This window comes from Punctularia strigosozonata (genome assembly GCF_000264995.1).
Source record: "Punctularia strigosozonata HHB-11173 SS5 unplaced genomic scaffold PUNSTscaffold_3, whole genome shotgun sequence".
NCBI lineage: Eukaryota > Fungi > Basidiomycota > Agaricomycetes > Corticiales > Punctulariaceae > Punctularia > Punctularia strigosozonata.
The window spans coordinates 2,345,298-2,369,961 of NW_006767435.1; the positions used below are offsets into that span (position 1 = coordinate 2,345,298).

Sequence of the window (24,664 nt, forward strand, 5' to 3'; positions counted from 1 at the left end):
GGACGTCCTCATACATTCGGTCGAAGCAGGTCGAAGCCAATCACGTGGCCCAGTGCCACGACTTCAGCCACGTCCGCGTTCTGACGCATGCCCTAGCCTACGGTCTCCCAGTTTCGCAAAGCAAGCAAGGAGGGGATAACACTACGACCCTCTACAATGCCTCTTGCCGACATCATCCGGCAGCGGGTTCATCCTCTCGTCACTTCCAACAGGACGCTGGTGTACAGCTTCCTCTCTACTCTCGCTGTCTCAATCGCCATTGGCAATGCACTGAGGAATCACAGCAACTTCTACTCTGTTGCTGTGTATTTATCCAAGAGCAGCCGGAGTCTTCTGGTATGGTGGCATGGAGACACGCGGAACAGTAGCTTACCTGAAGATGAACATAGATCCTGGCCAACTTCGGCTTCCTTCTCGCGCTGTTGAGCGGGCGTATCTTGCAGCAGATATTCTTTGGCCCTTTGTCACCCGCGGAAGTTGAGGTACGCTTTGTCAATCTTTCACCGGTCTCGCCAGCTGACCGAATGTTTAGCGTTTGTATGACCGGATTTGGTATTTCGTCACGGAGTCCTTACTTGCGTTCACGATATTCCGAGATGAATTCGACGTGCCGTTCGCCATAATGTTCGGGTTCCTGCTCTTTGTCAAATGTTTTCACTGGCTGTTGAGCGACCGCATAGAATCGGTGCGCCGTGACTTCATCTTCCAAGTCCGCTTACTGAAGACTGAAGGAATCCAGATGGACCAAAGGCCGTATCCTGGCCCTCCGATGACGTTCCATATCAGAGTCAACTGCCTTTTTGTTCTTCTGTGGCTTACAGATTTCGCCATGTTCGCGTTCGCCGTCGAAAGCACTTTGACGCAAGGAGTGGGCGGCACTGTACTCTTCGCGAGCGAGGCAAGCCATCGATCATCATTGTGCTGGCTATCACCCTCAACTTCAATCGAACAGTACGCCATATTGATGGCTAGCGCACTCAACTCTGTCGCGAAGTATGTGTTGTCATGTGTTGAGCTACGGAGGGCGCGAACCAGGGGAGGCGAAACAGCGCTGCCGTGGGAGGATAAGAGTGTTTACAACTTTTACATTGAACTAACCACAGGTATGGTCATAGTCCCAACTCCCCGCAACGTATCTGATTTGAGAACCGCAGATTTTCTGAAGCTTACGACATACTTACTGTTCTTCGTGGTCGTGGTCGCGGCATATGGTATACCGCTGAATATCGTCCGCGATGTATACATGACGGCGCGGTCTTTCGTGATGCGCTTACGTGCATTCCAGCGTTACCGCTCGGCGACTCGTGACATGGATGCCCGCTACCCTAACGCTACGGAAGCGGATCTGCCTGTGACCGGCGATCGCACTTGCATCATCTGTCGCGAGGAAATGGTCCCTGTTGCTACGCAAGAGGGCGGTGTAGTAAATAACTTGCCCACTGCACATGATGGCCCCAACATGACACCCAAGAAGCTCCCATGCGGCCATACATTCCATTTCCAGTGCTTGCGGTCGTGGTTGGAACGGCAGCAGAGCTGTCCTACATGGTACGTACCCCATTTGCCGCTTTTCCGGGATTCTCATGTACGTGTTCACAGTCGCCGTAACGTGCTGGAAGAAGGGCAGCCCGGCCAAGGGCAAGGGCAACAACGGAATGCAATTCGCCGTCAAGCGCCGCCCCCCAATATGCCCCTGCAATGGAACTTCGGCAGAATGAATCCCCAGGGTCAACAGCAAGTGAACAATCAGCCGCCCGGTTTGCTCGCCCGGCTTATCGGAGCGGCGGCTGGTCCTCCTCAGGTTCCGGGACAATTTGCTCCCTTACCCGCTGGCGCCCACCCTATTCCCAATAATGCATTCCCTCCCAACAACGTGAATGGCCTACCTCCTCGTAACATTGGCACGCCGCCATACCCCTATCAGGCCCCTCCTGGTCCAGGACAAGTCCCACCCCCCGCATTTGTCTTTGGGTATCCTTGGGTTCTTGGTGGCGCAAACCCGGGTGGACTAGCCCAGGCACCGATGCTGCAAGGCTTTTACCGTCCCGACGGGCTTTGGCAGCCATGGCCCGCGCAACCGGCGCGCCGACCGCCACCAACACCTGCCACACGTACGGCAGAGTCGGCCACGCCAGCTTCGATGCCTCATCCAGCACCTCTAGCCACGCCGGCGCCTGCATCCGGCGCTTCTGCCGATGTAACACGCCCTGAGCAAGCGTCCACCGCTCCTTCGACTACCGCGCCCCTACCTCGCAACCTCGGCGCGACCACGCCGTCGGAGACCCGGTCGTTCACGCCTCGAGATGCGGCGGTCCAGGCTGCGCTTCGCAGATTGAATCCAAGCAACGCCACTTCAACAGCCTCTCCAGCTCCTTCCTCTCAGGATGCTGGCCCAACTGCAACCCCAACGCAAGAGCAACCGATAAGCCCCACACCTACTACTCCCGCACCTCCTCCTGCATCTGCGGCTCCGCCGACGAATCTCCCTGCTTCCGTGCCCGTAGCAATGCCGGTGACACAATCCAATCCGGGTGCCTCTACTTCAGCTCCAGCGGCTACGACTGCGCAACCCACGACAACCGTGCCCCCAGCAGTTTCTGCTGGGCGTGCCTCGACACCTCGCACAGACGTGCCGAACCTGATACCGCTGTATGACTTCGCGCAGCCGCCTGCGGATTACCGCAGCGCCTATTCTCCGTTTTCACAGCACATTCCGCAGCCCACTGTGCCTCCGCGCATGACTCCGCCTACACCTACCAACATGCCCCGCGGGCCCTTTCCCCTTCGCCCGCGGTATCCTTACGCTCAGCCGCTGTACAATGCGGTGCCGTCTGCTCCGCTCGGTCAGCTGCCGGAAAGACTCACGGACGAGCAACTCGCGCAATTGGACCGCCTCACTCGTGAGGCGATCGACGAAAGGTTGCGCATCTTGACGGATGTCAGCGGGACCGTATGGCGCTGTGTTGAGGAGCTGACGAGAATGCGGAGTGTCTTGCCGGCGCCGAGTGCGCCGAGAGCGGTCCCCGGCGGGGCTGCATCTGGGAAAACGAATTCGGCGACCTCGTCATCAGTGTCACCAAATCCGCGGGCGCAGGGCACTTCGTCCAACCCTCCCGCCGCGGCAGCGGTGCCGACTGGTCCTTCCAGCCTGCCTGCGGAACAGCTTGCCCGTGGGGACGCCGATGTTGCCGGAAGCACTGACGTGACTCCGGAGGTTAGTATAGAGAAGGGCAAATCCCGAGCCGATCCCAGCACAATATCTCAAGAGGATGCTGCTGCTGCGTCTAGCTCGGAGGGCGAGGGGTCAATGGTGGACAGCTGGGAGACCGTCGCGCCATCGACAGCTACTCCGGTAACTTCTCAGCCCGGCGGCAACCCATCATTGGAGGACGACAATGACTCACCACCAGAAGACCCTGCCGATGGGGCGAAACGTGAAACGGAAACGCAGGAGGAGTGAATGTAATGGGAACCTAGACATGCTTCATCATGGGATTGTATGATACATCGCCTCAGGGGATCTGTTCAGCCATCCGTTGCAAGGTTCAGGGACGTTCGATAATGGTTCTGGCCCTGTCATATGAGTATCTGACCAGATTTATCTGCTGCACATGATGGTCAGGGCGGAACCTGTTTCTTCATTGACAACACGAGTTTCTGCCCTTGGATGCCAAGGACGTCCAACCTGCAGGCATCTCGCCGGGGCGCCGAACACTGACCCAGTCACGTGGACTATTCGAGGAACGAGTCATTATGCATTATGAGTCTGGAGATTAGAACTTCGCATACTCTTCCAACCTTACTCTGCGATGTCGACGACAGATAAACCAATGCCACCATTCCCCGCAATCGGTGATTATCTCAAAGCCATCCGGGAGTCCAGCAGAGCAGTACGGCAGGCATTCAACATTACTGTAAGCGCCTAATGTCGTTTATCTATGCACCTCTTTACGATACGATCTGCTTCAGATTTGAAAGTCGTTGGATAGAGCTCTCATGCCGATCTCTCTCGACAGATCGAGCCAACGTCCATTGAGCGCCTCCTCCTTTCTCCGGCCTTCACTGGCACCTTCACCCGCGTTTCGAAATCGCATGGCCTAGGCATGCCGCTCAACTTTCCCAACGAGCTCGCAGAGCTCAACCTACTTGCCGTGCTCTCGCTCTTGAACTTCGGACACGGCTACCGAGTGGTGCTGCACAGCCAGACCGGTCGCGGCGCATGGGACTCCATACGCGCGCTTGTGTTCTCCATGTATATCTCCGGAGAAGAGATGTTGAACGCGAAGAGCATGTCGTCCGTTCAGGCCCAAACGATCGCGGAGCTGATGGGCGTTAAGACGCACGTCGAGCGGGCTCACGAGAGCATACCGGGCTTGACGGTCGGAAAGCTCGGCGGTGAAGGGTATCAATTAGTCAAAATGATCACCGACGTTCTCAACGAGACGGGGACGATACTGGTTCAGACCGGCTATCGCGATCTGGGTCAATTTGTTGCAGAAACCCTGAAAGAGGGAAAGAAGGCAGCAAAAACCGCTAGCGAACAGAACGTGGATGTCGAGGTTGTCCTCGATAGAGTGGGTTCTAACCATCTCCTCGGAGACCGTGGCTCTGATCCAACTTGCAGATTGTCCGCGCTATTCCTGCCTTCCGAGACATGGCGATCGTAGATGGACATCGTAAGCCTGTTGTGTGCCCAACGTTGATCTCGCAACGTGACTGGTAGAATCACTTTATAGCCGTTTACTGCTTCAAGAAGGCACTCTTCCTCATCCATGCCATCGCCGTGCGCTTTACAACCGCGCCATTCCCTATACCAGAGACCTCCCATCTTCCCGTGTTCACAGACAACGTTATCCCGTGAGACATCGTTGCCGTGATGTTCGTGAAACCGACGCGCTGAATTGCTTATGCTCTAGATCCATGTTGGTACACCTAGGGGTGATAGACCTTTCGACCTCGGCGGAGTCGCTCGGTCTTCGGCGTCTATTTGGCGGCCCCGAAGACGCAGACCGCGAAAAACTCAAATCTCTCCTCGCCGCAGCACCGGACCATCCAGCAGGGGCTCAAAAGCAGAAGGTTGTGCCGAAAGAAGGACCCGTGCTCACGACGGACCAGTCCTACATACTCCGCGCCGCGGCCATCGATGCGTGCGAGATGATGATCGAGGTTGCCCGTTCTTTGGATACATCCTTTGCGACGGAGGCCGTGAACACGTCAGTAGGCGGCAGCGTCAGCCCGAGTAAGGTAACAGCGGGGGATCATGAGCAAGATGTGAAAGACGACATCTCGTGGATCAAGTCGATGACGCTCCCCGATCTCGACATGTGGCTTTGGGCAGTCGCCAAGGATCGCCCGGACTACCGCAGCCTCGAACGGTTTGTAGTGAAAGATACCGTGTACTTCTGAAATCCATGCGTTTTGACTATCTACAACATGTAGTATTACATTGCCTCCAAATATACACTCGTGGCCATGACGTCGTGCCCTCTATGTGGATAGTCTACATCCTCTGATCGCCAACAAAACCGAAAGCAGAAAAGTAGGATACCATATAAACCAAGCCAAGATCCAGGAGAACGAGCCTTATGCAAGATCAGTGTCACTGGCATTGCTCTCGCTCTCGCTCTCGTCTTGGCCCCAGACGGCGAATGCTTTACCGTTCGCAGGGTCCTTGGAGCGACTTCGGCTGCGTGTATGCTTGTGGGTAGCTCCCTTCCGTATATCCGAAACCGTAGGTGTCTTCGCGTTCATCTCCCGCTCCATCTCGGCGGAATCGTGTCCTGGATAGACCGCACGGGGGGAGTGGTATCCACCGTTCAGAGACGAAGACGAGGAAGCACCTGAGACGGCTTGAGCGAACGCGACATGTCGCGCCGACACGGGGGGAGGGTGTGGGTGTGGCCCCATGAACCGATCCGGGGTGTCGATACCGGAGTGCAGGCCGGACGGGTGTTGCTGGAGTCGGACGAACGGGTTGTCCCCAGCGATGGCGTTGGCAGCCGCGCGCGCCCGCTCGTCCTTTCCCGCAGCAAAGTCGCTGACCTTGTCTTGCCCAAGTTTTTTCTCCTCCGGTTTCAGTAACGAGGCGTCCAAGGTATCCTTAGCGTCATCCTCCGACGTGCTGAGATCATCGATATCGAACTTATCGTCCTCTTCTTCGTCCTCTTCATCTTCCTCCTCGAGCGCTTCGGTACCCCCGGGCACAGCCTTCTTCCTCGGTTTCGGGTTCTCTTCGACGACGACAAAGGACTTTTGACGTTCACGCTCATTCCATTTCAACGTGCGAGAGATGGAGTGGAACCAATCCGTGGAAGACTTGTCGGCGCATACAGTCGGGAACGGATACTTCGATGCCGAGACCTTGATGTGGTCGCCCTCTGTATAAACCCACGATCAGAAATAGATTGACGGAAGATGGATCGCAACATACGCTTAAGTTCGACGCGGCCACGTCCATCGAAAGACACCCACGCCGTGCTGCGCGAGTTGAACGGAACGCATATACGCAGTTCCATGCTGTCGGGGAGCAGCATGGGACGGAAAGATAGCGTATGCGGACATAAAGGTGTGATCAAAATAGCAGGGATCTCCGGATGGACTAGCGATCCGCCCGCAGACAACGAGTAAGCAGTGGAGCCTGTAGGCGTCGCAATGCACAACCCGTCCGCTTGCACCGTCGTCAGATGATGTTCATCGGCTATAAGGACCAGTGAGAATCGCGAGAACCCGAGACGGGGAGGCGACTGACCGAAAAGCTCCAGCTGACTAACGTACGGACTGGGACCTCGGTCGACGACCAGGTCGTTGAGGACCTCGAAGCTCTCCACCGGCCTGGTCGTGAAACACATGATCTCCTTATCCTTGGGTCCAGCTATGCCCTCCGGAGGGTAGCCGGCTTCGAGCGCCTCCCATCCTCCACGCTCAAGGTCCTTCATCATGATCTCCCCTGTCTGAGCTTTTTTCACCGCCCGTACCTTGCTCTTCTCGCCCTCGCACGGGATCACGGCCCTGTACACGGTGCACGTAAACCGCATCCGGAGGTTAACACGAATGCCCGAGTCGATGACGCTGTCCATGACGTTTTGATGATCGGCAAAGTCGAAATTGGTGAGGAATCCGAGCGAGCCAAGCGCGAAGGGCAGCACGGGCGGGACGATACGCTGGAAAAGCCAAGAAGTGAAGAGAACGGTGCCGTCACCGCCGAGGGTGATGACAAAATCAAACAAGTGCGGCTGGCGACTGCACATGTCCGCGGTCCAGTAGCGCAGCTGGCCCTGCTCCTTGGCGAGGTACTCGCCGTTGCTGGACGCAGACGACATCGAGGCGAGGGAGGTGCTGCTCGACGAGCGCCGGCGCGGCATCGGCGTAAAGAGCTCAGGGTGCTCCTGCTCGATGCCGGCCGCGTCGAAGCGCCGCGACTTGCGCAGCTGCGTATCGACGTAACTACACAAGGGCAGAATCATGAGCCGGTGCTGACCATCCCGGAGGGAAAGCGCACGAACACGACAAGACCCCGGTCTTGGCCCTGGCGTTTCTTCAACATGAGGTAAAGTGCGAGTTCGCGCGTGAGCTTGATGAGGCGATTGTCCTTCGCCTTCGTGACGATGAGGACGTTCTGGAACTTTGAATGTATACGCGCACGTCCTGGAATAGCCCGTCAGACGGTGAGGATCGGTACTGGGTAGATCTGCACGTACCGAGCTCCTTGCTCATCTCCCGGACGCCCACGGCAGTGGCCGCCAACTGCTTGGTCAAACTGTCTCCGTACTCATCTTCCGAGTAGTCTTCTTGTTCGGGAGAAGAGGATGGATAGGATTCGGGCGAGTGCCCGTTGTGTTGCAGAATGCCGCTCGCGGGCTTCTGGTAATGGTGGTGAGGAGCATGGGGATGTCCGTTAAGGCTCTTGGCGACGTTGATCGCATCGTCGTTCTGATGATGGGCCATGCCGCCGCGTCCCCGTCCGTTCGTCTTGTGGTCGTGGTGCTTGCCCTTGAGCCAGTCGGCCAGCGATGCGCCCTTATCGAGATTGGAGTGCACGAAGCAGGGCGATTTGAGGGCCGCGAGGTGGTCGACCTTGGAGCCGCGTTGCGGGTCGGCAGGGCTGACGGTGATGTCCGCCGGGATGGGATGCGGCAGTGCGCGGGTGTCGCCGTAGACGGGCGTCGGCTGGGGTGTCGCACTCTGGGCTGAGCGCGGGTCGACGTTCGGCGAGGACTCTTCGAGGACGATGTCCGGGTTCCACTCGGCGCTGCCGGAGCGGGCGATGCTGAGGTTCGAGGGCCGGCTGTTCTTGCGGGAGAGCGACGGCTTGAGGATCGTATTGGCGTTGCTTTTCGGGGGCGAGACGGCGCCAGGCGTCACCGGCGGCGAGTGGAAACCCTCGGTGGCGGGAGAGAAAAGAGAGCCGGGCATGGGCATCGCGAGCAGACGGTTGCACAGCAAGAGGGACGATTGATCAGAAAAGTGGGTCTGCGAACGGCAAGGTGGGTGTCGAGTACTGCGTCAAGCTCCTGCTCAGTGCCGCCGTGGTGAGGGGCGGTGGGGCAATCAGGGTGTAATCAGCCCGGCGTCGACGAGACCCGCATATTATACGGAACTGTATGTTTCGGCTGATGCATATCACGGCCCAATCGCGGCAACCGCCAACTACCTTCAATACGTCTTTGCAACCTACTTCTCTACGACACCGAGCGCGACTGGTGTCGGCGTTCCTGTGCACTGCGGATGTATCACCATCACTGCGCGGGACCATCCCAGACGATCACCTTCCATCTGAAACGCAGTTGCTGATCCTCTACCAGCTCATTTACAAAGCCTGAGATGTCCTCGGGAGCATCCTCCACGGAGGGTTGGGCACCCTGAACGAGCTCTTTATCATTGGCCAGGAACCGGAGGCACCAATCGCCTTCCATCAGACTTCACAGGAGCCGCGGAAGCACAACGCCCGGTTTGAGTGCGCGGACTACGGACAGCAGGTTCCCGGTCGCCATGGCTCCTCCATGGCAACACAGTTGGCAACGGAGGCCGAACCCACAGAACACTTACTGCAACCAGGTGGGACGGGGATGCTCATCAGCGGGAAGGCAGTGGCGCTGATGCACGAGGCACTCTCACTCGTCCTTGCTTGATTGTCAAGAGGACGGCGCTCTTGGAGCCGATTGGGTAGAACACCGAAGAGCGACGTATTCGATATTCGGCGACCGGTAGTGAGAACGCACACCGGACTATGTTCACGCGGATTCCTTATTTCATGGTAATCATTGCCTGTGCTAGACTCGAAAGAACAATCAATCAGGTCAGGATCTTGGATGGGCGGATGCATAACATACCTGTGCGCATGATGGGCACTCGCGATGGTCAGGTCCAACACGAACATTCATCCTGCGCAGGCAAAGCCTAGGTCTGCCAAGCTCAGCGTCAGATCAGTCAGAGGCCGAATGCGGTATCACGGCTGGACGGCGTGTGTCAGTGGAGGTCTGTCAGCGCTGCGCTCGACGTTCAACGGCAGCATGACGAGATAAAGTCGGCCAACGCACCGTAGAAGGCGCAGTAGACTGTCGATCCCAGAGCATGCTGTCGAGGATTCAACGCGTTGCTCAGCGGGCAACGCAGCACTAGTCGAGTGCTAGGTCCTGCGCTCGCATTACCAAGATCTCATACATAGTTCTTGGTGGGGATTACTCAGGTGCTAGTCGGTCTTGACTCGTACTGTCGATACGTCTGTTTGGCATGGAAGATGAACATGTAGGCTGGTCACAATTCGTTCTTCGAAACCTCGTCATTTGTCGATTGAGTGATAGTAAGTCATTCTTGAGCGGGAATGTTGGCGACGACAGTTCAACGACGCGGATTTGGTGCAAGTGCCTCACGACGCCGCGTCTCTCCTCTTGCACACCAGTATCTCCATTACCACTATCACCCTTGGGACGCTCTCCCCTTTTCCCTTTTACCGTATCACATCTCACGCGCCAAGATATGGCATGTTCGACTTGGTTCTCCCCTGCCCCGAAGTGGATATGCTGTCCATTGACTCGCAATGGAAGCCAGTCTCGTGTTTACCTGCGCGCAATATATATGGAAGACCTAAAATCGTGCCGGGGGAACTTCGTACCTCTGTCCCTCCATGTGCAGCGACGTCGTCTCGATTTCTGACACTGAGACGTTTTCGCTTGGAGCGGAATCGCCGTTCGACTCTGCTTTTGACTTTCCGGAACTTGTAGTGTCGGATATGCCATCTCAAATAGGTTCAGAGATAGATGACAACCTCTTGCCGTCGCCCCCTCCTTTCGATGCGGGAAGTCATCCCTTGGGCGCACCACCATACTCTACGAAGAATGAGCCTCCCAGTCCCAGACATTCGCGGTATTGGATGGACGATGAAATGATAAAGGTTCAGGTGATCTTATTCCTTATTCGCATCTCATACGTGTTATGTGGAGGACACGATGTTCAGAGTTCACGGAGCCGTCTTCAAGCACAACTCGAAATCAGAAGAGTTCCTCTCGCAATCACGGAGGGGCGACGTTGTCGTAATGGAGGAATTCTCAGCTCTGGACTTCGAGCGCTTTCTCGATGTACTCTTCACTGGGTAAGCCATCTTTCTGAGGTTCATCACGACACGACTTCGCTCGATCTTCTCAACTCGCAGTTGAAGACTTATATAGGCACTCTGCGATGACCGCTGACGAGTGGATGTCGGTCATGGGTGTCGCATGCGTCCTGAACTACGGGTCCATCCGTCAGCTTGCAGTCCACGAGCTCTCTTCGATCGCTTCTCCTGTTGATCGAATCCTGTGCGCGCGCAACTACGGGATCGCAGATTGGCTGTCGGACGCATACTTGTCAATCTGCACTCGCGAAGACCCCTTAACCCTCGCGAAGACCCCTTAACCCTCGCGAAGACCCCTTAACCCTCGCGAAGACCCCTTAACCCTCGCGGAGGGCCGTCGCCTAGGCGTCGATGAGGTGATATGCATCAATACTTTGCGTCATCAACTCATGAAGGATCCGTCGCTGTCGTCCTCCGACGTCAAGTCGTTGGTAGTTGGCAGGCTGTCGCATGCCAGCAAAGACGGCCTCGCAGATCCTCAGAATGCCGCTGCGTGCGTTGAACAGGACACCGATGGAGATCACGGCACGTATCTTGGCCCAGAGGATCCCTCTCCTTCCGAGTCTGAGAATGCGTACCCCACCGTCGTTCACTTCACATGCCCTCACGGAAAGGCAGGATCGTTCCCTCCTCCATACCGCAGGCCGATGCTGGACATACCAGATGTCAATGGAGTGTCCATTGTTAAACGTCCATCATTCTCCGAGACTGTTAGCGATGACGCTTGTCATCTGAAATGTCGAACTTTGGGCGAAAGAAGAAGCGTATGCATCTCCTGGCACGGTTATGATGTATGTATCTCTGCCGTCCACTCTCAGGATTACAATTCGGATGACCTGACTTGACATGCCTAGTTGCGGGTCGCGGTTTTCGATACACTCGGGGTTCTTCTGAATGGGGTGCGGACATACGAAACGTCGATCGTACTCGCGCACGCGGACGTCATCGTGAGTGAGCGATTGTTCGCGCGCCGAGCCTCTTAACGAGCAATCTCACAGGTATTCTGTGATGACTTGGTGGACGACGAAGGGCGCATCGTGTTTCAATTCGGCAAGCCCTATATCGCATGCAGGGAAGACACGACTTTCTCCAGCACAAGCTTGACCTCGACGGGCAGAGGGCCGAAGGGCAAAAAGTGCCGGAGCTCGTCGCTGTCTTCGGCGGTTGAACCCGTCGAGGACAAAGCGCTAATCAGCTCATTCGACGAGGCCGCTGCTGCATCAGCCTTGAAGTTGGCTGCTTGGGAGTGGTGCACTCAGAACTGTTCTGGAACTCGTGTCCTTGACTCAGGATGCGAGAAAGTGCGAGACTATGCGTTAGACGATCTGAAGTCACGGCACGAAACGGCCTCTTTGAGACTCATCAGGAATGCCTTGTGTAATACTGTTCCCTCCTTCCTTCCTTAGTCCCTTCTGTTTGTACGGACCTGTAGGACTGATCGCGCTCGCGCGCCAAGCCATCAATGTTGACTCTTTGAAGATCGTGGAGGTATGCATGCATCTCGGGAGGTCGAATAAGTGGACTCAGAGTTGAGTTGCTTTCTCCCGGGATTGAAATTTATAGTAGTACGTCCTGGACACCACACTGTTGCCATGAGGGCAGGGCCGCGGCGCTCTTCCTTGGCTTGTGATACGTTTCATCGAAGAACACGTCGTGGGAGGCGTTGTCCGCATCCTATATGATGTGCTCTGCCATGTCCTCAAGCAAGCACGCTGTCCTACAACCTTCGATGGAATCCCGCATCGTTGCCGCCTGAGGAGAGTAGATATGGATGCGCTGCCTCTCGATAACGTCTTCCGCTAGCTTTACCCAGCTCTCTCAGGATGTCCGACGATTGCTCCCTATCCAAGCAAAGCTTTTCCGTTGTGTGTGACTCTGCGCCTCTCATCGTCGATTGCTTGATCTGTGCGACCCGGAGTTGACTACTATCCACGACACGTCTTCTGCGGCCAGGGTGCGGGAAAGCGTCGAGAGCCCTCTACTCGCCGCGCCTCTCCATGGGGTTACTAGTCAGTAGCTCGCCTTTCGCAATATCTTCCGAGAAGGATATCGGCGCCAAGGATTCAGGTGTCACTACTAACGAGATTCTCACTGCGAGTAAGTAGTTTCAGTATGCGAATTCTTTGTCTTGACATGGTGGTGGTGGTGGTGGTGGATTACGAGCGTAGGTCCCTAAACAAGAACGACCCCGAAGTATCACGGTTCCAGTGGGCGCGTCGCCGACGCACCGATCCACTTGGAGCGCGTATATCTACACATGCATATACAAGTACGTTTACCAGTTCATTCGCTCAGTTCTGCAAACAAGGGGCCATCGATAACTTGTATGGCGCAGCATGGCGCGACAAGCGCGTCGTCGCGTGACGTCATCAGGAATTCAGCATGGGTTTGGCGCTGACTGGTGAGTTCGTGCGGAGAATGCTCCACAATGCATATCACATTCCATATACATGTCGTCATACAGTCAAAATGGTCCCTATAAGAATGGACTGTCAATCCTTCAGCGGTGAACAAAGAACCACGCCTTCACGACCCCATCTGCCAACTAATCCTCGTTAACCTACCCAAATTATTTCATAATGTCGTCTAACACTGGATCTGAGCCTTCCAAGACCAGCGGACAATTCCACTCCGTGAAGGGCACGCTTGTCGAGGCGGTATGTTGTGTGTCGATATACTCGCATCGCCATATTCAATGTTTTGTACTCTTCAGGTCGGTAACGTTACCGGACTGCAGTCGTGGACCCAATCTGGGCAAGAAGAGCATGCTGCCGGCGAGGCCGAGTACAACGCGGCTCGTGCGAAAGGTTACGCCGAAGGAACTGTAGACCGTCTCGAGGGTAAGAAGGACGCTGTGGTCGGCGCCATCACTGGTGAGTCTTGCCATCACTACCGTTCGCGGCGACTTTTCGCTGAAAGCTGAAACGTGGTTCAGGTGACCGTCAGCAAGAGACAGTTGGCAATATCAAGCACGATAAAGGCCAAGCGCAGCAGGAAATCAACAAGAATGCTTGAGCATCATGCGCATTTGTACAATCGCAATAGTGTATCTTAATATGAATGATACCCGACGAGTACGATGCGCAGCTATGACACCTTCCGGTTACGATAATACTTCAACGACTATGCATTATCTAACAGTCCGAAAGATGAACAGATTTTGTTTCATTCATTGATGACAGCAAGTTGGTCTTCAGCGAGAACGCTTTTCATCGTGGGCAGTGCTGAGATCTGAGATGCGATAACTTGCGAGCAAACCTGAGTGCACACGCGACGGCGCAAGTCACCCAGTTAACGTCTGCGCCATAAATCGCGTTTGCTGCATGTCTCACGATACCCTACAACGCATACAAGAGAGGATACCGATAGCGTCTGACAAAGCCCTTTTCCAATGTCTTCCGGATCCTGTCTCGCAGTTACATCGTCTAGTGAGGGTACCGCGGCCGACACAAGCCGCCCTTCCATTACTTCATCAAAGCCGTACGTGTTCGTGGGATTCCTTCCCAACTTCTTCCGCTCGACGATGACGACGAGATGTGAGTCTGTCCGAGAGTTCGCTTACCCAACTTCGGTATCGGAGCTATTGAGGGCGGTATGCACATCTATGCAATCATCGCGTATGATGCAACAAGCTTAGGCTACTCAGCACGTCAAGCCCAACGACGATTTCCAACTATGACGACGCTAACGGAGGTTTTTGCATTCCGAGCTCCGAACTCATGACACCAAGGCACTGTACGCGTCCAGGCGCGTCCTCGATGGTTGGGCCTTGGAAGGCCGTCATCCGTTGTCCGTGATTGCGCCTTACGCCCCACCTCCGCACTCTCCGTGACGGAGTCGTGCTACGATACTATGACGTCGCGCGCTATCGCCGACGCGTATATAAACGACCTGCTTGCCGCCTTCTGGGCATAAGACATCCATTTACGACTTAGTCCTTTGTCGCAACGTTAACTTTTAACGACCCCTTCGTAACCACTTCTAATCGCAATGGCTTACGACCCCACCAACAACCCCTCCAAGACCTCCGGTCAGCTTCACTCCGTCAAGGGCAACGTTGTCGAGAGCGTACGTTGCCATCTCCTCCCGTTACGCTTCCTCGAGTGCTAACGTCCCATGAAGATCGGTAACTTGACGGGCGCCCAGTCGTGGCAACAGTCCGGTGCCCAGGAACACGCGTCAGGCGAGGCCGAATACAACGCCGCCCGCATCAAGGGCTACGCGGAGGGCACCATGGATCGCGTCACCGGCACGAAGGACAGCGTCGTCGGCGCTGTCACCGGCGACCGCTCCCAGGAGACTGCAGTAAGCAATCTTCCAACTGTGTCGTAATACGTGAAATGCTGAACATTGCTCCTCCAGGGCAATCTGCGACACGACAAAGGCGCGCAACAGCAGAATTTCAACAAGAACGCCTGAGCTGAGGGGGCTGGCTTGCATTGCTGCATTAGCAGGATGTATTACTAGTTATATTCGCAATCAAAGTATGAATAATGAATCCAATAATGTGGTCCCGTAAGAGGTGATGAAGTCTCGCGAAGTACTCATGTAGACGTCGATACATTGGACAGCCTTCGTACCTACTCCATGTTGTTAGTGTCGAAGATGGACCTCGTCGCATCGAGATCACTATTCATGACGAGCACTCGACAGGTGTGGAACGATGTAACTTGGGTGCGATGCAAATGCGTTGAATTGACGGTACAGTGACAATTGAGCCGCGTTGTATAGTCGATATTGATATGTAATAAAGCAACGAGCAATAAAGTGCAGTCCGACCTGGTCTGCGAAAATCCGCGGGATTCCAGAAATGAAGCAGAATGGGTTTTGTGCCAAGAACAAGGGGGAGGTAGGGGGGAGACGATGCAACGTAAAAGAGACACGAGACTGATGAGATAAAGGAGACGTGAATGGTTCGTGACGATAAGCGGGGATGAGATTGACAGACACGAGGTCGATCAGGAAGGGCGTGTAGGAGCAGACAAGTATAGGGCATAGCGATAACGATGACGATGGCGAGATCAGATAAGAATGGAGAGCTGAGGCACCATGCCAGGAGCACGGGAGGCGTAACAACTTGTGGGATGGCGGAGAATAGGTGGATGGGGGGAAAACAGCGATGGGAGAGCAAAGCGTATAGACACGAAAAGCGAGCAGGGGTGGGGGATCTACGAGCACGAACGGGAAAGCAAAAGCGGAATAATGATAGTACACATTACATTGAGAACATTCGAAGCGCACGCAGCCCCGCCGATGCTAACGCGTTGATAGATCCAAGAGTGGGGAGAGGGAGGGCTCGAGCTTCAGGTAGGAATCCTGTACTGAACGGCGTGGGTAGGCGGATGGACGTCGCCCAGGTCGTCGTCGTCACCGATCGCAAACGAGGGAGGCCAACTAGCAGCAACGCGCCGAACATTAGTATGGACCGCGCCAGCCGGGGGTACGTATCCGCCATGCGAGTGGTCCGCAACCGACATGGGGTCTGTAGCAGGCGTTCCAGCGATGGTGTACCCGGGGCTTGTTGCGGATCCCGAAGACGAAGGAGTGAACGCGTTAGCGTCGAAGCCCTCAAAGTTCATGAATTGGGACACCAGATCCTGATTCCCTTGGCCATTTCCGTCGAACGTTGTACCATTCAAGAAAGAGCCCGATCCGAACGGCATCGTGTCGTGCGGCAGCCCAAAATCAAAGTTGAAGTCAAAATGGCCTAGCAAGGCTTGCATTTCGGGCATCTCGAGCGGAGGTAGTTGACCCTGCGAGAAGTCGAGCGAGCCCGGCAACGGGTTCGTGAGGAGATTCTCGGGGAAATTCTCGACCTGAAAGACGCCAGGCGCGTCGGTGGCAAACATCGTAGCATCAGCTGCATTGAATACCATGTTTCCATCCTGCAGCGACCACGCGTTGACGTCAGGGACGGCGGGAGCGGGTACGTGGTAGGTGACGGTCGGCTGATAGGAAGGCGATCAGTTCAATCACAGCATAGCGCATTGACTGGACGTACTGGGTTTACAGGGGGTAATGACCATTGCTCCGGCACCTTACTTTCAACTGTTTGCTGGGCTTGTAGCACTTCGACGATTTTCTGTACTTCAACTGCGCCTGGGTCCGCAATTACTGGGGAAGGGGCAGAGACACTCGATGGTTCCGCGGAGGACTGTCGCGTCTCCACGGGGGGAACAGATTGTCGACTTGATTCCGATGACGACGAGGGAGTCGGGGACGCTTCGTTAAATAATTCGGCGGCGGCCAACGGCGGAGTGGACCCATACGGGCCGTAGGGATCTTCGGGGGGCTGGAGGGTGGGAATGACGAAACTGACGCCCGAAGGCATTGCGCTCGGCGCGCTAAGCATTGAAGACGTCGGCGGAAGCTGCAGCTGCATTCCTGACGTCGATGCGCCCGCGGTCGCGGGGTAAGCGAGGGTATGGTAGAGGGCCTGTGGCTGCGGGTTCGTAGGCGGGTTGGTGCGACGTTTCTTGGCGGCTTTACGAGCGGCCTCGCGCTCGCGCTGCTTGGCCTCTTTCTCGAGCTGCTTCTGGCGTTCGCGCTGTTCTTTCGATTGCGGCTGGAAACGGTAGTCCGGGTACTGCATCGCGTGCTTGTGCTTTTCGATCTCGGCGAGTCGCTCGAACTGGGATTTGACTTCGTAGGATTCCTTCCTCCATCGCTCTGCAATCTCTTTGGAGGCCATGGACTGGGGAAGGGGTCGCTCGCCGGGTGTGTCCAGTCTTTGTTGGCGGAGCATGGCCGCCATGTGCTTGCGGTACAATATCCATGCGTTGGGAGGACGAGGGATGTGATTCTGCTTCGGCTGGTCACCGTCTGCGCCGTGGTCGTCGTCGTGGTCGGGTCTTTCCTCGAAATGATCGCTCTTGCGTTTGGTGGCAGCCATCGCGCGGAGGCTGGGGCCGGGTGGCTGCGGGGTGTTCTAGACGACGGAGACGTTGGGCGACGCGTGGTGAACGCCGTGTAGGAGGTGTCGAGGGGATTGTGCGCGTCTTCGGTGGTGGGAGTCGGGGAGGAACATGTCCTGGGCCCTGCCGTTTTCAACGAAGCCTGTGGGTCCACAGCAAACAAAGCCCAAGCAAAGGGCATCGAGGCAGATCAGTGTGACGCGAGCAAAGCCTGATAAGGCTAAGGTGCGTTCACACGGTTAGTTCTCGAGCGGCACAAAAACAGAGAGTCACAGATCTCGTATTCGAGCACTCGAGTAAAGGTAGAATAGGGTACCAAAAGGTGAGCTCCAGACGACGAGGTAGCTTGACTTTATACCCTCGTCGTCGTCAGATGGAGCATGTGGTCGTAGAATGATAATCAAAAGGGGAACGGCGCGCCAGCGCCGGCTTGCTCGAAAAGGAAAGATGGTCTCGGTCGACCTCCGGGAGAACCGGCACGTTACATCCGCCCTCCCAAAGCGGAAACCGCTTTGACCAAAAAAGGAAGGATCCCGCCCGCCTCTGCTTCAAACGACGATCACGCCCCGCCTCGGACACCGCTCTCCCAAATCGACTCTTCCTTGCACGCCTCCACGACGACTTCCATCCTACACGAGTACTGCCAACCTCCGACTTCCGACGTGTTCTTCTTCACCTCCAGCTGGCGCTTCTTGACGAGCTGGTATCTCGGAATACGAGAACGACCAAAAGCGGCGATGTACGCGGGATGCGTAGCCTCGACTTGATATGACAATGAACTTAGCTCGTTGGCAGCAGCTCTGGAATGGGGCTGTATCCCGTGGCCAGAGTCGAACGGGGATGATGTGGTGATGCGGTCGAGGAGACCGGTAGGTGACCCGTTATGGCTGGATTGGGTATGCTGATGAATGCCCGCGGGTTTGCCATAGATGCCATAGATGCCGCCGTTGCTATCATGCACGATACCGAAGAGATATCCGCGTACGGGTGGGGCGTATTCGATGAAGGTTGCCGGAACTCGTTCCTTCGGGGGTTCGATGATGCGCTCGATGTCGCAAAGGAGTACGTGGGAGTCGGACTTCGTCTCCGATGGCGTTTTGATAAGGGTGGGGACGCGACGGATGGAGGGGTATGCGAACGTCGTGTCGAGCAAGGGGAAGGAATGGCATGAGGATTGACAGCGGTTGAAGGTGCGAACAATCTTGCTGGAAATCTTGAGGGATTCGAACTTGCTGACCTTGAAGAATGTGACAGAACAACCGGGGAAGCCGAGGACGACATATACGCGCCCTCCGGGCTGAGGATCGACGAGTACCTTACGGACTCTGATCCCTCCGGCGAAGACATAACCAAGATGATCCTCACCCTGGTAAGTAATACCGTCTATGTTCGGCAATGGCGTTGACGCGTGGTCATGCAGCCGCTTCGCCGACTTCGTGATTGCATCCAACGTCAACAGCTCAGGGTTCACGACGACCAACGAAGTCTCGTGAACTATGTCTGCATCATTGCACCACGCCGTGGTTTGTACACTAGCATATGCAATATTAAGAATATGATGGCCTTTCACCTCCTCGAAGATCACCGTCGGTTGCAAGGTCAAATAACCTCTGGTGAGGTCTGAGTACCAAAGGTGCACGGTTCTAATTGATTCTACCGTCCCGCCCTCCGGCGTGCCGCTAGGCGCGTCATTCGAGGCATTGAACGCGTCAAAACTTGGAACCGATGGGAAATCAACACCTGTGCTAGTGTCTGACTCTTTCCCAGGAATTTGGCCCACAATATTGCCACACGGAGCTCCGCCGGGGGGTTGAAGCATGCCAATTGCGATTACCATCTCGTCTATCCGTATATTCCAAACATACGGTGACAGGTGACTAGGTGGCGTCTCGTCAAGAGTATCCGTCAGACCGGCGACGGAGTTGCCAAACCAACGGGGTCCTACGACAAAGACGCGAAGCTCAAGTCGCACTGCTCGCACATTGTCCAAATAGACAAGAGTGGTTCTGGACCTCTGGTCGTCGTGCTCGTCACAGGCAGCATCCGTCGTGAAGACACACGGTTCCAGGTACTTCATATATTCATCGCAACAAACAAGCTGACGCTCGGACAATGCAAGGTCATCGACTTGAAGCTGCGAGAGAGCGATATCAAGCTCGCCCTCCGCAACTTGTCGTCCGTCGTCAAACATCTCATAAGAAATCAAACCACATCGCAACACGTCCTGCATCTGCGAACCAGTGTCGCAGCCATTCATGGACGTAGTTACGGCATCATCGTACATATTGACATACGCAATGGCATAGCTCGCCGTGGGTGCAGGTGTGTCGTCTTCATCACACTCACTGCTTTCGTGATTACGATCGTCGGTGCAATTACGACGAGTATGACCTTTCTGATGACAGTTGAAGCACAGGCCATACTTTATGTGCTCCTGTAGCTTGTTCTCAGACATCGTGTTGGGTTCGGATTCAGTATCCGACGCCTCAGACCACTCACGCGCATGGAGGCTGTTGTTTATGGCCCGCTCTGCGACTATAGCACTCTCGAGAACCTCCTCGTAAGTGCTGATATCTGGATGCAGCCGGTCCATGTATAGTTCACGACTGATCGCATCACTCAGCCCGTTCCAGAAGCGTTGAACGAACTGACGGGGTGATATCTCATCGCCGAGATCATCCCAAAGACCCTCCATGGTCGCGGCGTAGACCTTAACAGACGATTCCAGCTGCTGACAATTTTGCCAACGATCTCGTATTGCATTCAGGAATCCGTCGGGGAAGCAGTAGTTGAACAGTTCGTCAAAGAATTGACGGACTGACCACTGTTCAGGCTTCTTCACGACATGTTTGAAGAATCGCTGGGCCTCCTCCTCGAGGAAGTGTCCGATTTTAGCCACATGTCGATGACGGCTAATCATTCCATCGATCAGGTACTCGACACTCTGTTCTACGTATACCTGGAAGGTGTCTAGATCATCTCGCCCGTCGTAAGCCTTTGGGGGCTCAGGCTTGACATTCGGTCTCACAACGGCAGCTCCGGCTTTGTCTATGGTGAGCATAGCATCTTCCAGCTGCTTAAGCTTACGCTCAAGTGTCTGACCAAGCGAACTCGTCGGTGATATGAACTGCGACGGCGGCGCTACGGATGCACGCGCCCTCCGTTCGGCAGACCTGCCTGATGCCAACACGAACGGCCGTGCCGTACTTGTATCATGACGTTGCGAGCAAGCATCATCGTCACGTTGCCTCAGCGTGCCCGGTACAGCTTGATTGCTCGTGAACACGTCGTCCTTGACGTATGAAACTCCATGCAGACGTTCTCGCACTGAACTATGAGATGATCCCTCACGAAGGTCCTGCTTGAGGGCCGCAATCTCTGCGGACTGCGATTCTACGACTTCGATGAGCTTCTCTACACTTGCTGCCAGGTCAGAGAGACGTCGTTCGGCTTCACGACGAGCCTCTTGTTCCATGAAGAGTGCACGCTCTGCATTACGCAGCTCACGATCCCGGACATCCGTCCATTGACGCGCGCGGGCTATAACATCTTCGACACTGCGCCGCGATAGTGCTTCTGATGCAGCACCATCAGGTATGGGCTGATCATCGAGCACCGATGGATTGCTGACACGGATACGACTAGACAGGTAAGACGAGCCCATACCATGTTCAGTGCTGGCACACGGCGATCCTTTGTGCGACAGCCACTCTTCAGCGGAGACATCTCCTTGTCTCCTAACGTGATACTCAACCTCCGGGTTCGACGCACAAGGCTCGACCGCCACGAGAGGCGCTCCAGGGTTCGCTGCACGAGGCCCGACCGCCACAGGAGCAACAACACTACCTCCAGGGTTCGGTGCACGAGGCCCGACCGCCACAGGAGAACTATCATCAGGCGTTGGTGCCGCAGCACCAACCCTGTAGGCAACATCTGCCGCCACCATACGACGATGGGGAAGCAAGGATCCGGTGCCGTCCCTCGACAGCCCGCCGGATCTGAAAGGCAACGGACCCTGCGGCTCAGCCTTGAGCACCCCAGGGTCCCGTCCTACATGCGCATTCGCCCTACGCGACTCGTCGCGCGGCATCTGCATATCGGTAGGGACATCGAACCATTGTCCCACCCCCGATTCAGCCCCTAGGCCAGATGCGCGAGCATCAGCCATCAACGGGGATCCTCCGACGTCCAACACACGGTCAGACGCTACCGGAAGACGGACATCAGGAGGACCGCGAGCTGCCGCTCCGGTCCGTCCATCAGCAGAAGCATCCGATGGGTGTCCGGCGTCAGCGACGCCATCGGCCCTTCGGTCACGACGGACCCACTGGCCCGTCGTCTCATCCCTAGACACCGGCATGATGTCAAGGGTATAATGCGATAACTTGAGGTTGTGGTTGCTCGTAGTCATCGCGTCCGATGTAAGGTTGTACCTGGGTGATCAGACCAGGTAGTTACCTATTCAAAGGAGTAAGCGACTAAGAGCGGCTAAAGAATACTCACTGAGATCTTCTCTCAAAAATATGTGACGCGAGCAAAGCCTGATAAGGCTAAGGTGCGTTCACACGGTTAGTTCTCGAGCGGCACAAAAACAGAGAGTCACAGATCTCGTATTCGAGCACTCGAGTAAAGGTAGAATAGGGTACCAAAAGGTGAGCTCCAGACGACGAGGTAGCTTGACTTTATACCCTCGTCGTCGTCAGATGGAGCATGTGGTCGTAGAATGATAATCAAAAGGGGAACGGCGCGCCAGCGCCGGCTTGCTCGAAAAGGAAAGATGGTCTCGGTCGACCTCCGGGAGAACCGGCACGTTACAATCAGCCACACCGGCGTGACACGCGCGCGCTCGACAGCCACAGCAAGCCGGCCACAACTTCCATCCTTCGTCTACGATTCATGCGCAGGCCCTCAACCGAGCGGACGCGCGCGCGACGAGGGCCATCGCCAGCGACGCCCCGTGCGCGACTCGACTTGGAGCGGTGACGGCGGTATGCTTCCTTTCGCGCCCTTGTTCCTGCACGAGTTCGGTTTTCAGATCGATATCGCGTATGGTGTCAACTTTATAGATCTGGGAGCACCCGTGGTGCTACATATGTCCGCACGGAAAGGTGCAACTTTCTCATCGCCTGTTCGCACCCGGAGACTCAGAGCACTGAATTCAGGACACCCCTCGATATTGGGCAGCATTCAGAGGGCACTACATGGGTTCTTGTGCAGCTTCGATCTGCGTCCACGGTCATCCACGGGCATATTATTCTTCGGGGCGGAAGACGCGCGTGCAGGTCTCGACCCCGAGCGCCAGTCTCGTACATATGCCTCTCCCGATCGTGCAATCCAGCCGTAGATAACACCGGCCCGCGGACTCTTTCACCTTGGTGCCATTTCCCACTGTACTCATAGAAATCTTCCTTGCTCTACATTTGTCTCGACGGATCATATCTCGTAAGATCGTCCTACGCAGTGCTCTTTTGTTCGAACCCCCCCGCGGCGAGGCGGGTATCCAAGGTTTTACATTGGGAACGCCTCGGCCCGCCTCCTAACCTGCTCGGGTATTCGCTCGAATCAAAGCCTATCCTTGTTGGTCCCATCCAGCGGGTTTCTATGCGTTAACACCGCCCATTGTGCTCGTAGACGGCATGAGAGTTGTTCGCAAAAACACACCGACCACGTCGTTGAGCCCCCCGAGCTGATTCAGACAGCTTCATCGCTGCACTAGAACGGTCCACAGTGACACGAACCATATGGTGCAGAAGCATAACGGACATTTTATTGATGATATACATGAGTAACAAAGACCTACACCCACCCACGAGAGATAGAGGGGAAATCGTGCCGACATCGTACTAGTACAGAGCGATTGTGATCATCAGACCGAAAGACCATGTAACGCAACGCGGACCAAGAGGACGGGAACGACGATAACGAGACGACGACGCGGAAAGGAGGGGCGATGACGGAGAGCTGGTGTGGATGAGCGGCCGTAAAGAAAAACGCGATACCAACAGACAACGGAAAACAGGGCGCCTAGGCCGAGCACGGGGATAGGTGTATGGCTCCCATGGACATGCACGCCAAACACGTGAACTGCGCGGAATGTCAGTGCTGCCTCGTCGAATGCTGGGTGTACTGACCATTCTTAGTAGCCCTGGCTGTATCCTCCTCCGCCATAGCCGCCGCCACTCTGGCCGCCGTAGCCGCCGGCGCTCTGATCGTAGCCTATAGCGAAACATCTCAGTGTCTGTATGTCACGAATGGCAATGAGCAACCTACCACCCTGCTGGTAGCCGCCGCCGCCGTAGCCGCCACCCTGGCCGCCACTGTAGCCTCCGCCGCCGTAGCCTCCACCGCCGTATCCACCACCCTGACCGCCGAAGCCGCCTCCACCACGGCCGTAACCTGCAGGGTTATTATCACATTATGAACGTAACTGAAGACAGCGGGGTGCTAACCTCCGCCTCCGCCTCCACCTCCACCACCAGCGCCGCGGGCGTTAGCCAAGTTGACACGAATGCGACGACCGTCGAGGTCCTGCTCGTTCAAGCTGGCGATGGCGTTGTCGGCCTCTGCACTGGAGCTGAAGGTCACGAACCCGAAGCCGCGGGAGCGGCCGGTGTCACGGTCACGCATCACGATAGACTAGCCATCAGTCAGTCTCATGGAACACGGGAAGCAAGTAACCTCGAATCCTCTTGATTGCAGGAGCCCAGGGTACATACATCGAGGATTTGACCATAGTGAGAGAACGCCTAAGCAGAACACAACACGTTCAACGATCAAAAGCAAACACGAAACATGAGCGCCTGGGGCAGACGCTCATGCGGAGACAAGGGAACTAACTGCGCGCAAACTCTCGTCCGTCGTATTCCAACTCAAGTTACTATACGAGTCATATCAGTCTCGGAACACTTGATCAAGGACAGACAGGGGGCAGCCTCGGTCAAGAGAACCACGGGAGCGATGAGACGAGGGATGTTGCGGTGCGATGACTGACCCGACGTAAACTTTTGCAGACATAACGATACAATAGAGAACCCGAGATCACAAAAACGGAACGGAACTGGGACCAGAAACCTCAGAACGGGACAGAGAGTTGTGGGTCGAAAGAGCTTTAGACCATGGTGGACTCGGTGGAGGCATTTAT

The 24,664-nt window shown here is 55.7% G+C and overlaps 9 protein-coding genes across 9 annotated transcripts; 5 read left to right on the forward strand and 4 right to left on the reverse strand.

Annotated features, from left to right (window-relative positions):
- Positions 1 to 114: 114 nt before the first annotated feature.
- PUNSTDRAFT_119134 (uncharacterized protein) lies at positions 115 to 3,603 on the forward strand. The gene is made up of 7 exons (XM_007381406.1): positions 115 to 336; positions 390 to 482; positions 533 to 685; positions 740 to 898; positions 953 to 1,103; positions 1,155 to 1,548; positions 1,600 to 3,603. The coding sequence occupies exons 1-7, from the start codon at positions 157 to 159 to the stop codon at positions 3,458 to 3,460; spliced, it is 2,991 nt and encodes a 996-aa protein (XP_007381468.1). The 5' UTR covers positions 115 to 156; the 3' UTR covers positions 3,461 to 3,603.
- Positions 3,604 to 3,830: 227 nt separating this feature from the next.
- Positions 3,831 to 5,406, forward strand: PUNSTDRAFT_62993 (uncharacterized protein; the record flags this gene model as incomplete). The annotated part of the gene is made up of 6 exons (XM_007381407.1): positions 3,831 to 3,914; positions 4,017 to 4,574; positions 4,625 to 4,676; positions 4,737 to 4,857; positions 4,917 to 5,173; positions 5,252 to 5,406. The coding sequence occupies 6 exons, from the start codon at positions 3,831 to 3,833 to the stop codon at positions 5,404 to 5,406; spliced, it is 1,227 nt and encodes a 408-aa protein (XP_007381469.1).
- Positions 5,407 to 5,583: 177 nt separating this feature from the next.
- On the reverse strand, positions 5,584 to 8,418 carry PUNSTDRAFT_111945 (ATP-NAD kinase; the record flags this gene model as incomplete). The annotated part of the gene is made up of 5 exons (XM_007381408.1): positions 5,584 to 6,377; positions 6,431 to 6,697; positions 6,749 to 7,443; positions 7,503 to 7,644; positions 7,698 to 8,418. 5 exons carry the CDS (start codon positions 8,416 to 8,418, stop codon positions 5,584 to 5,586), a joined length of 2,619 nt encoding a protein of 872 aa, XP_007381470.1.
- A 1,689-nt stretch (positions 8,419 to 10,107) lies between these two features.
- Positions 10,108 to 12,015, forward strand: PUNSTDRAFT_142149 (uncharacterized protein; the record flags this gene model as incomplete). Its single annotated transcript, XM_007381409.1, has 5 exons — positions 10,108 to 10,588; positions 10,665 to 10,841; positions 10,902 to 11,400; positions 11,464 to 11,556; positions 11,608 to 12,015. The coding sequence occupies exons 1-5, from the start codon at positions 10,446 to 10,448 to the stop codon at positions 12,013 to 12,015; spliced, it is 1,320 nt and encodes a 439-aa protein (XP_007381471.1). The 5' UTR covers positions 10,108 to 10,445.
- A 1,173-nt stretch (positions 12,016 to 13,188) lies between these two features.
- On the forward strand, positions 13,189 to 13,624 carry PUNSTDRAFT_132090 (mismatched base pair and cruciform DNA recognition protein; the record flags this gene model as incomplete). The annotated part of the gene is made up of 3 exons (XM_007381410.1): positions 13,189 to 13,266; positions 13,323 to 13,482; positions 13,545 to 13,624. 3 exons carry the CDS (start codon positions 13,189 to 13,191, stop codon positions 13,622 to 13,624), a joined length of 318 nt encoding a protein of 105 aa, XP_007381472.1.
- Positions 13,625 to 14,599: 975 nt separating this feature from the next.
- Positions 14,600 to 15,028, forward strand: PUNSTDRAFT_63376 (uncharacterized protein; the record flags this gene model as incomplete). Its single annotated transcript, XM_007381411.1, has 3 exons — positions 14,600 to 14,677; positions 14,732 to 14,914; positions 14,972 to 15,028. 3 exons carry the CDS (start codon positions 14,600 to 14,602, stop codon positions 15,026 to 15,028), a joined length of 318 nt encoding a protein of 105 aa, XP_007381473.1.
- A 520-nt stretch (positions 15,029 to 15,548) lies between these two features.
- PUNSTDRAFT_142151 (uncharacterized protein) lies at positions 15,549 to 17,705 on the reverse strand. The gene is made up of 2 exons (XM_007381412.1): positions 16,611 to 17,705; positions 15,549 to 16,557 (listed from the first exon to the last, which is right to left on the reverse strand). Exons 1-2 carry the CDS (start codon positions 17,499 to 17,501, stop codon positions 15,913 to 15,915), a joined length of 1,536 nt encoding a protein of 511 aa, XP_007381474.1. The 5' UTR covers positions 17,502 to 17,705; the 3' UTR covers positions 15,549 to 15,912.
- A 370-nt stretch (positions 17,706 to 18,075) lies between these two features.
- Positions 18,076 to 19,093, reverse strand: PUNSTDRAFT_50759 (uncharacterized protein). The gene is made up of 5 exons (XM_007381413.1): positions 18,944 to 19,093; positions 18,778 to 18,892; positions 18,453 to 18,713; positions 18,319 to 18,392; positions 18,076 to 18,262 (listed from the first exon to the last, which is right to left on the reverse strand). Exons 3-5 carry the CDS (start codon positions 18,457 to 18,459, stop codon positions 18,083 to 18,085), a joined length of 261 nt encoding a protein of 86 aa, XP_007381475.1. The 5' UTR covers positions 18,460 to 18,713; positions 18,778 to 18,892; positions 18,944 to 19,093; the 3' UTR covers positions 18,076 to 18,082.
- A 4,566-nt stretch (positions 19,094 to 23,659) lies between these two features.
- PUNSTDRAFT_111948 (RNA-binding domain-containing protein) lies at positions 23,660 to 24,537 on the reverse strand (the record flags this gene model as incomplete). Its single annotated transcript, XM_007381414.1, has 6 exons — positions 23,660 to 23,739; positions 23,794 to 23,919; positions 23,973 to 24,159; positions 24,240 to 24,269; positions 24,361 to 24,400; positions 24,515 to 24,537. 6 exons carry the CDS (start codon positions 24,535 to 24,537, stop codon positions 23,660 to 23,662), a joined length of 486 nt encoding a protein of 161 aa, XP_007381476.1.
- Between the last annotated feature and the right edge of the window lie 127 nt (positions 24,538 to 24,664).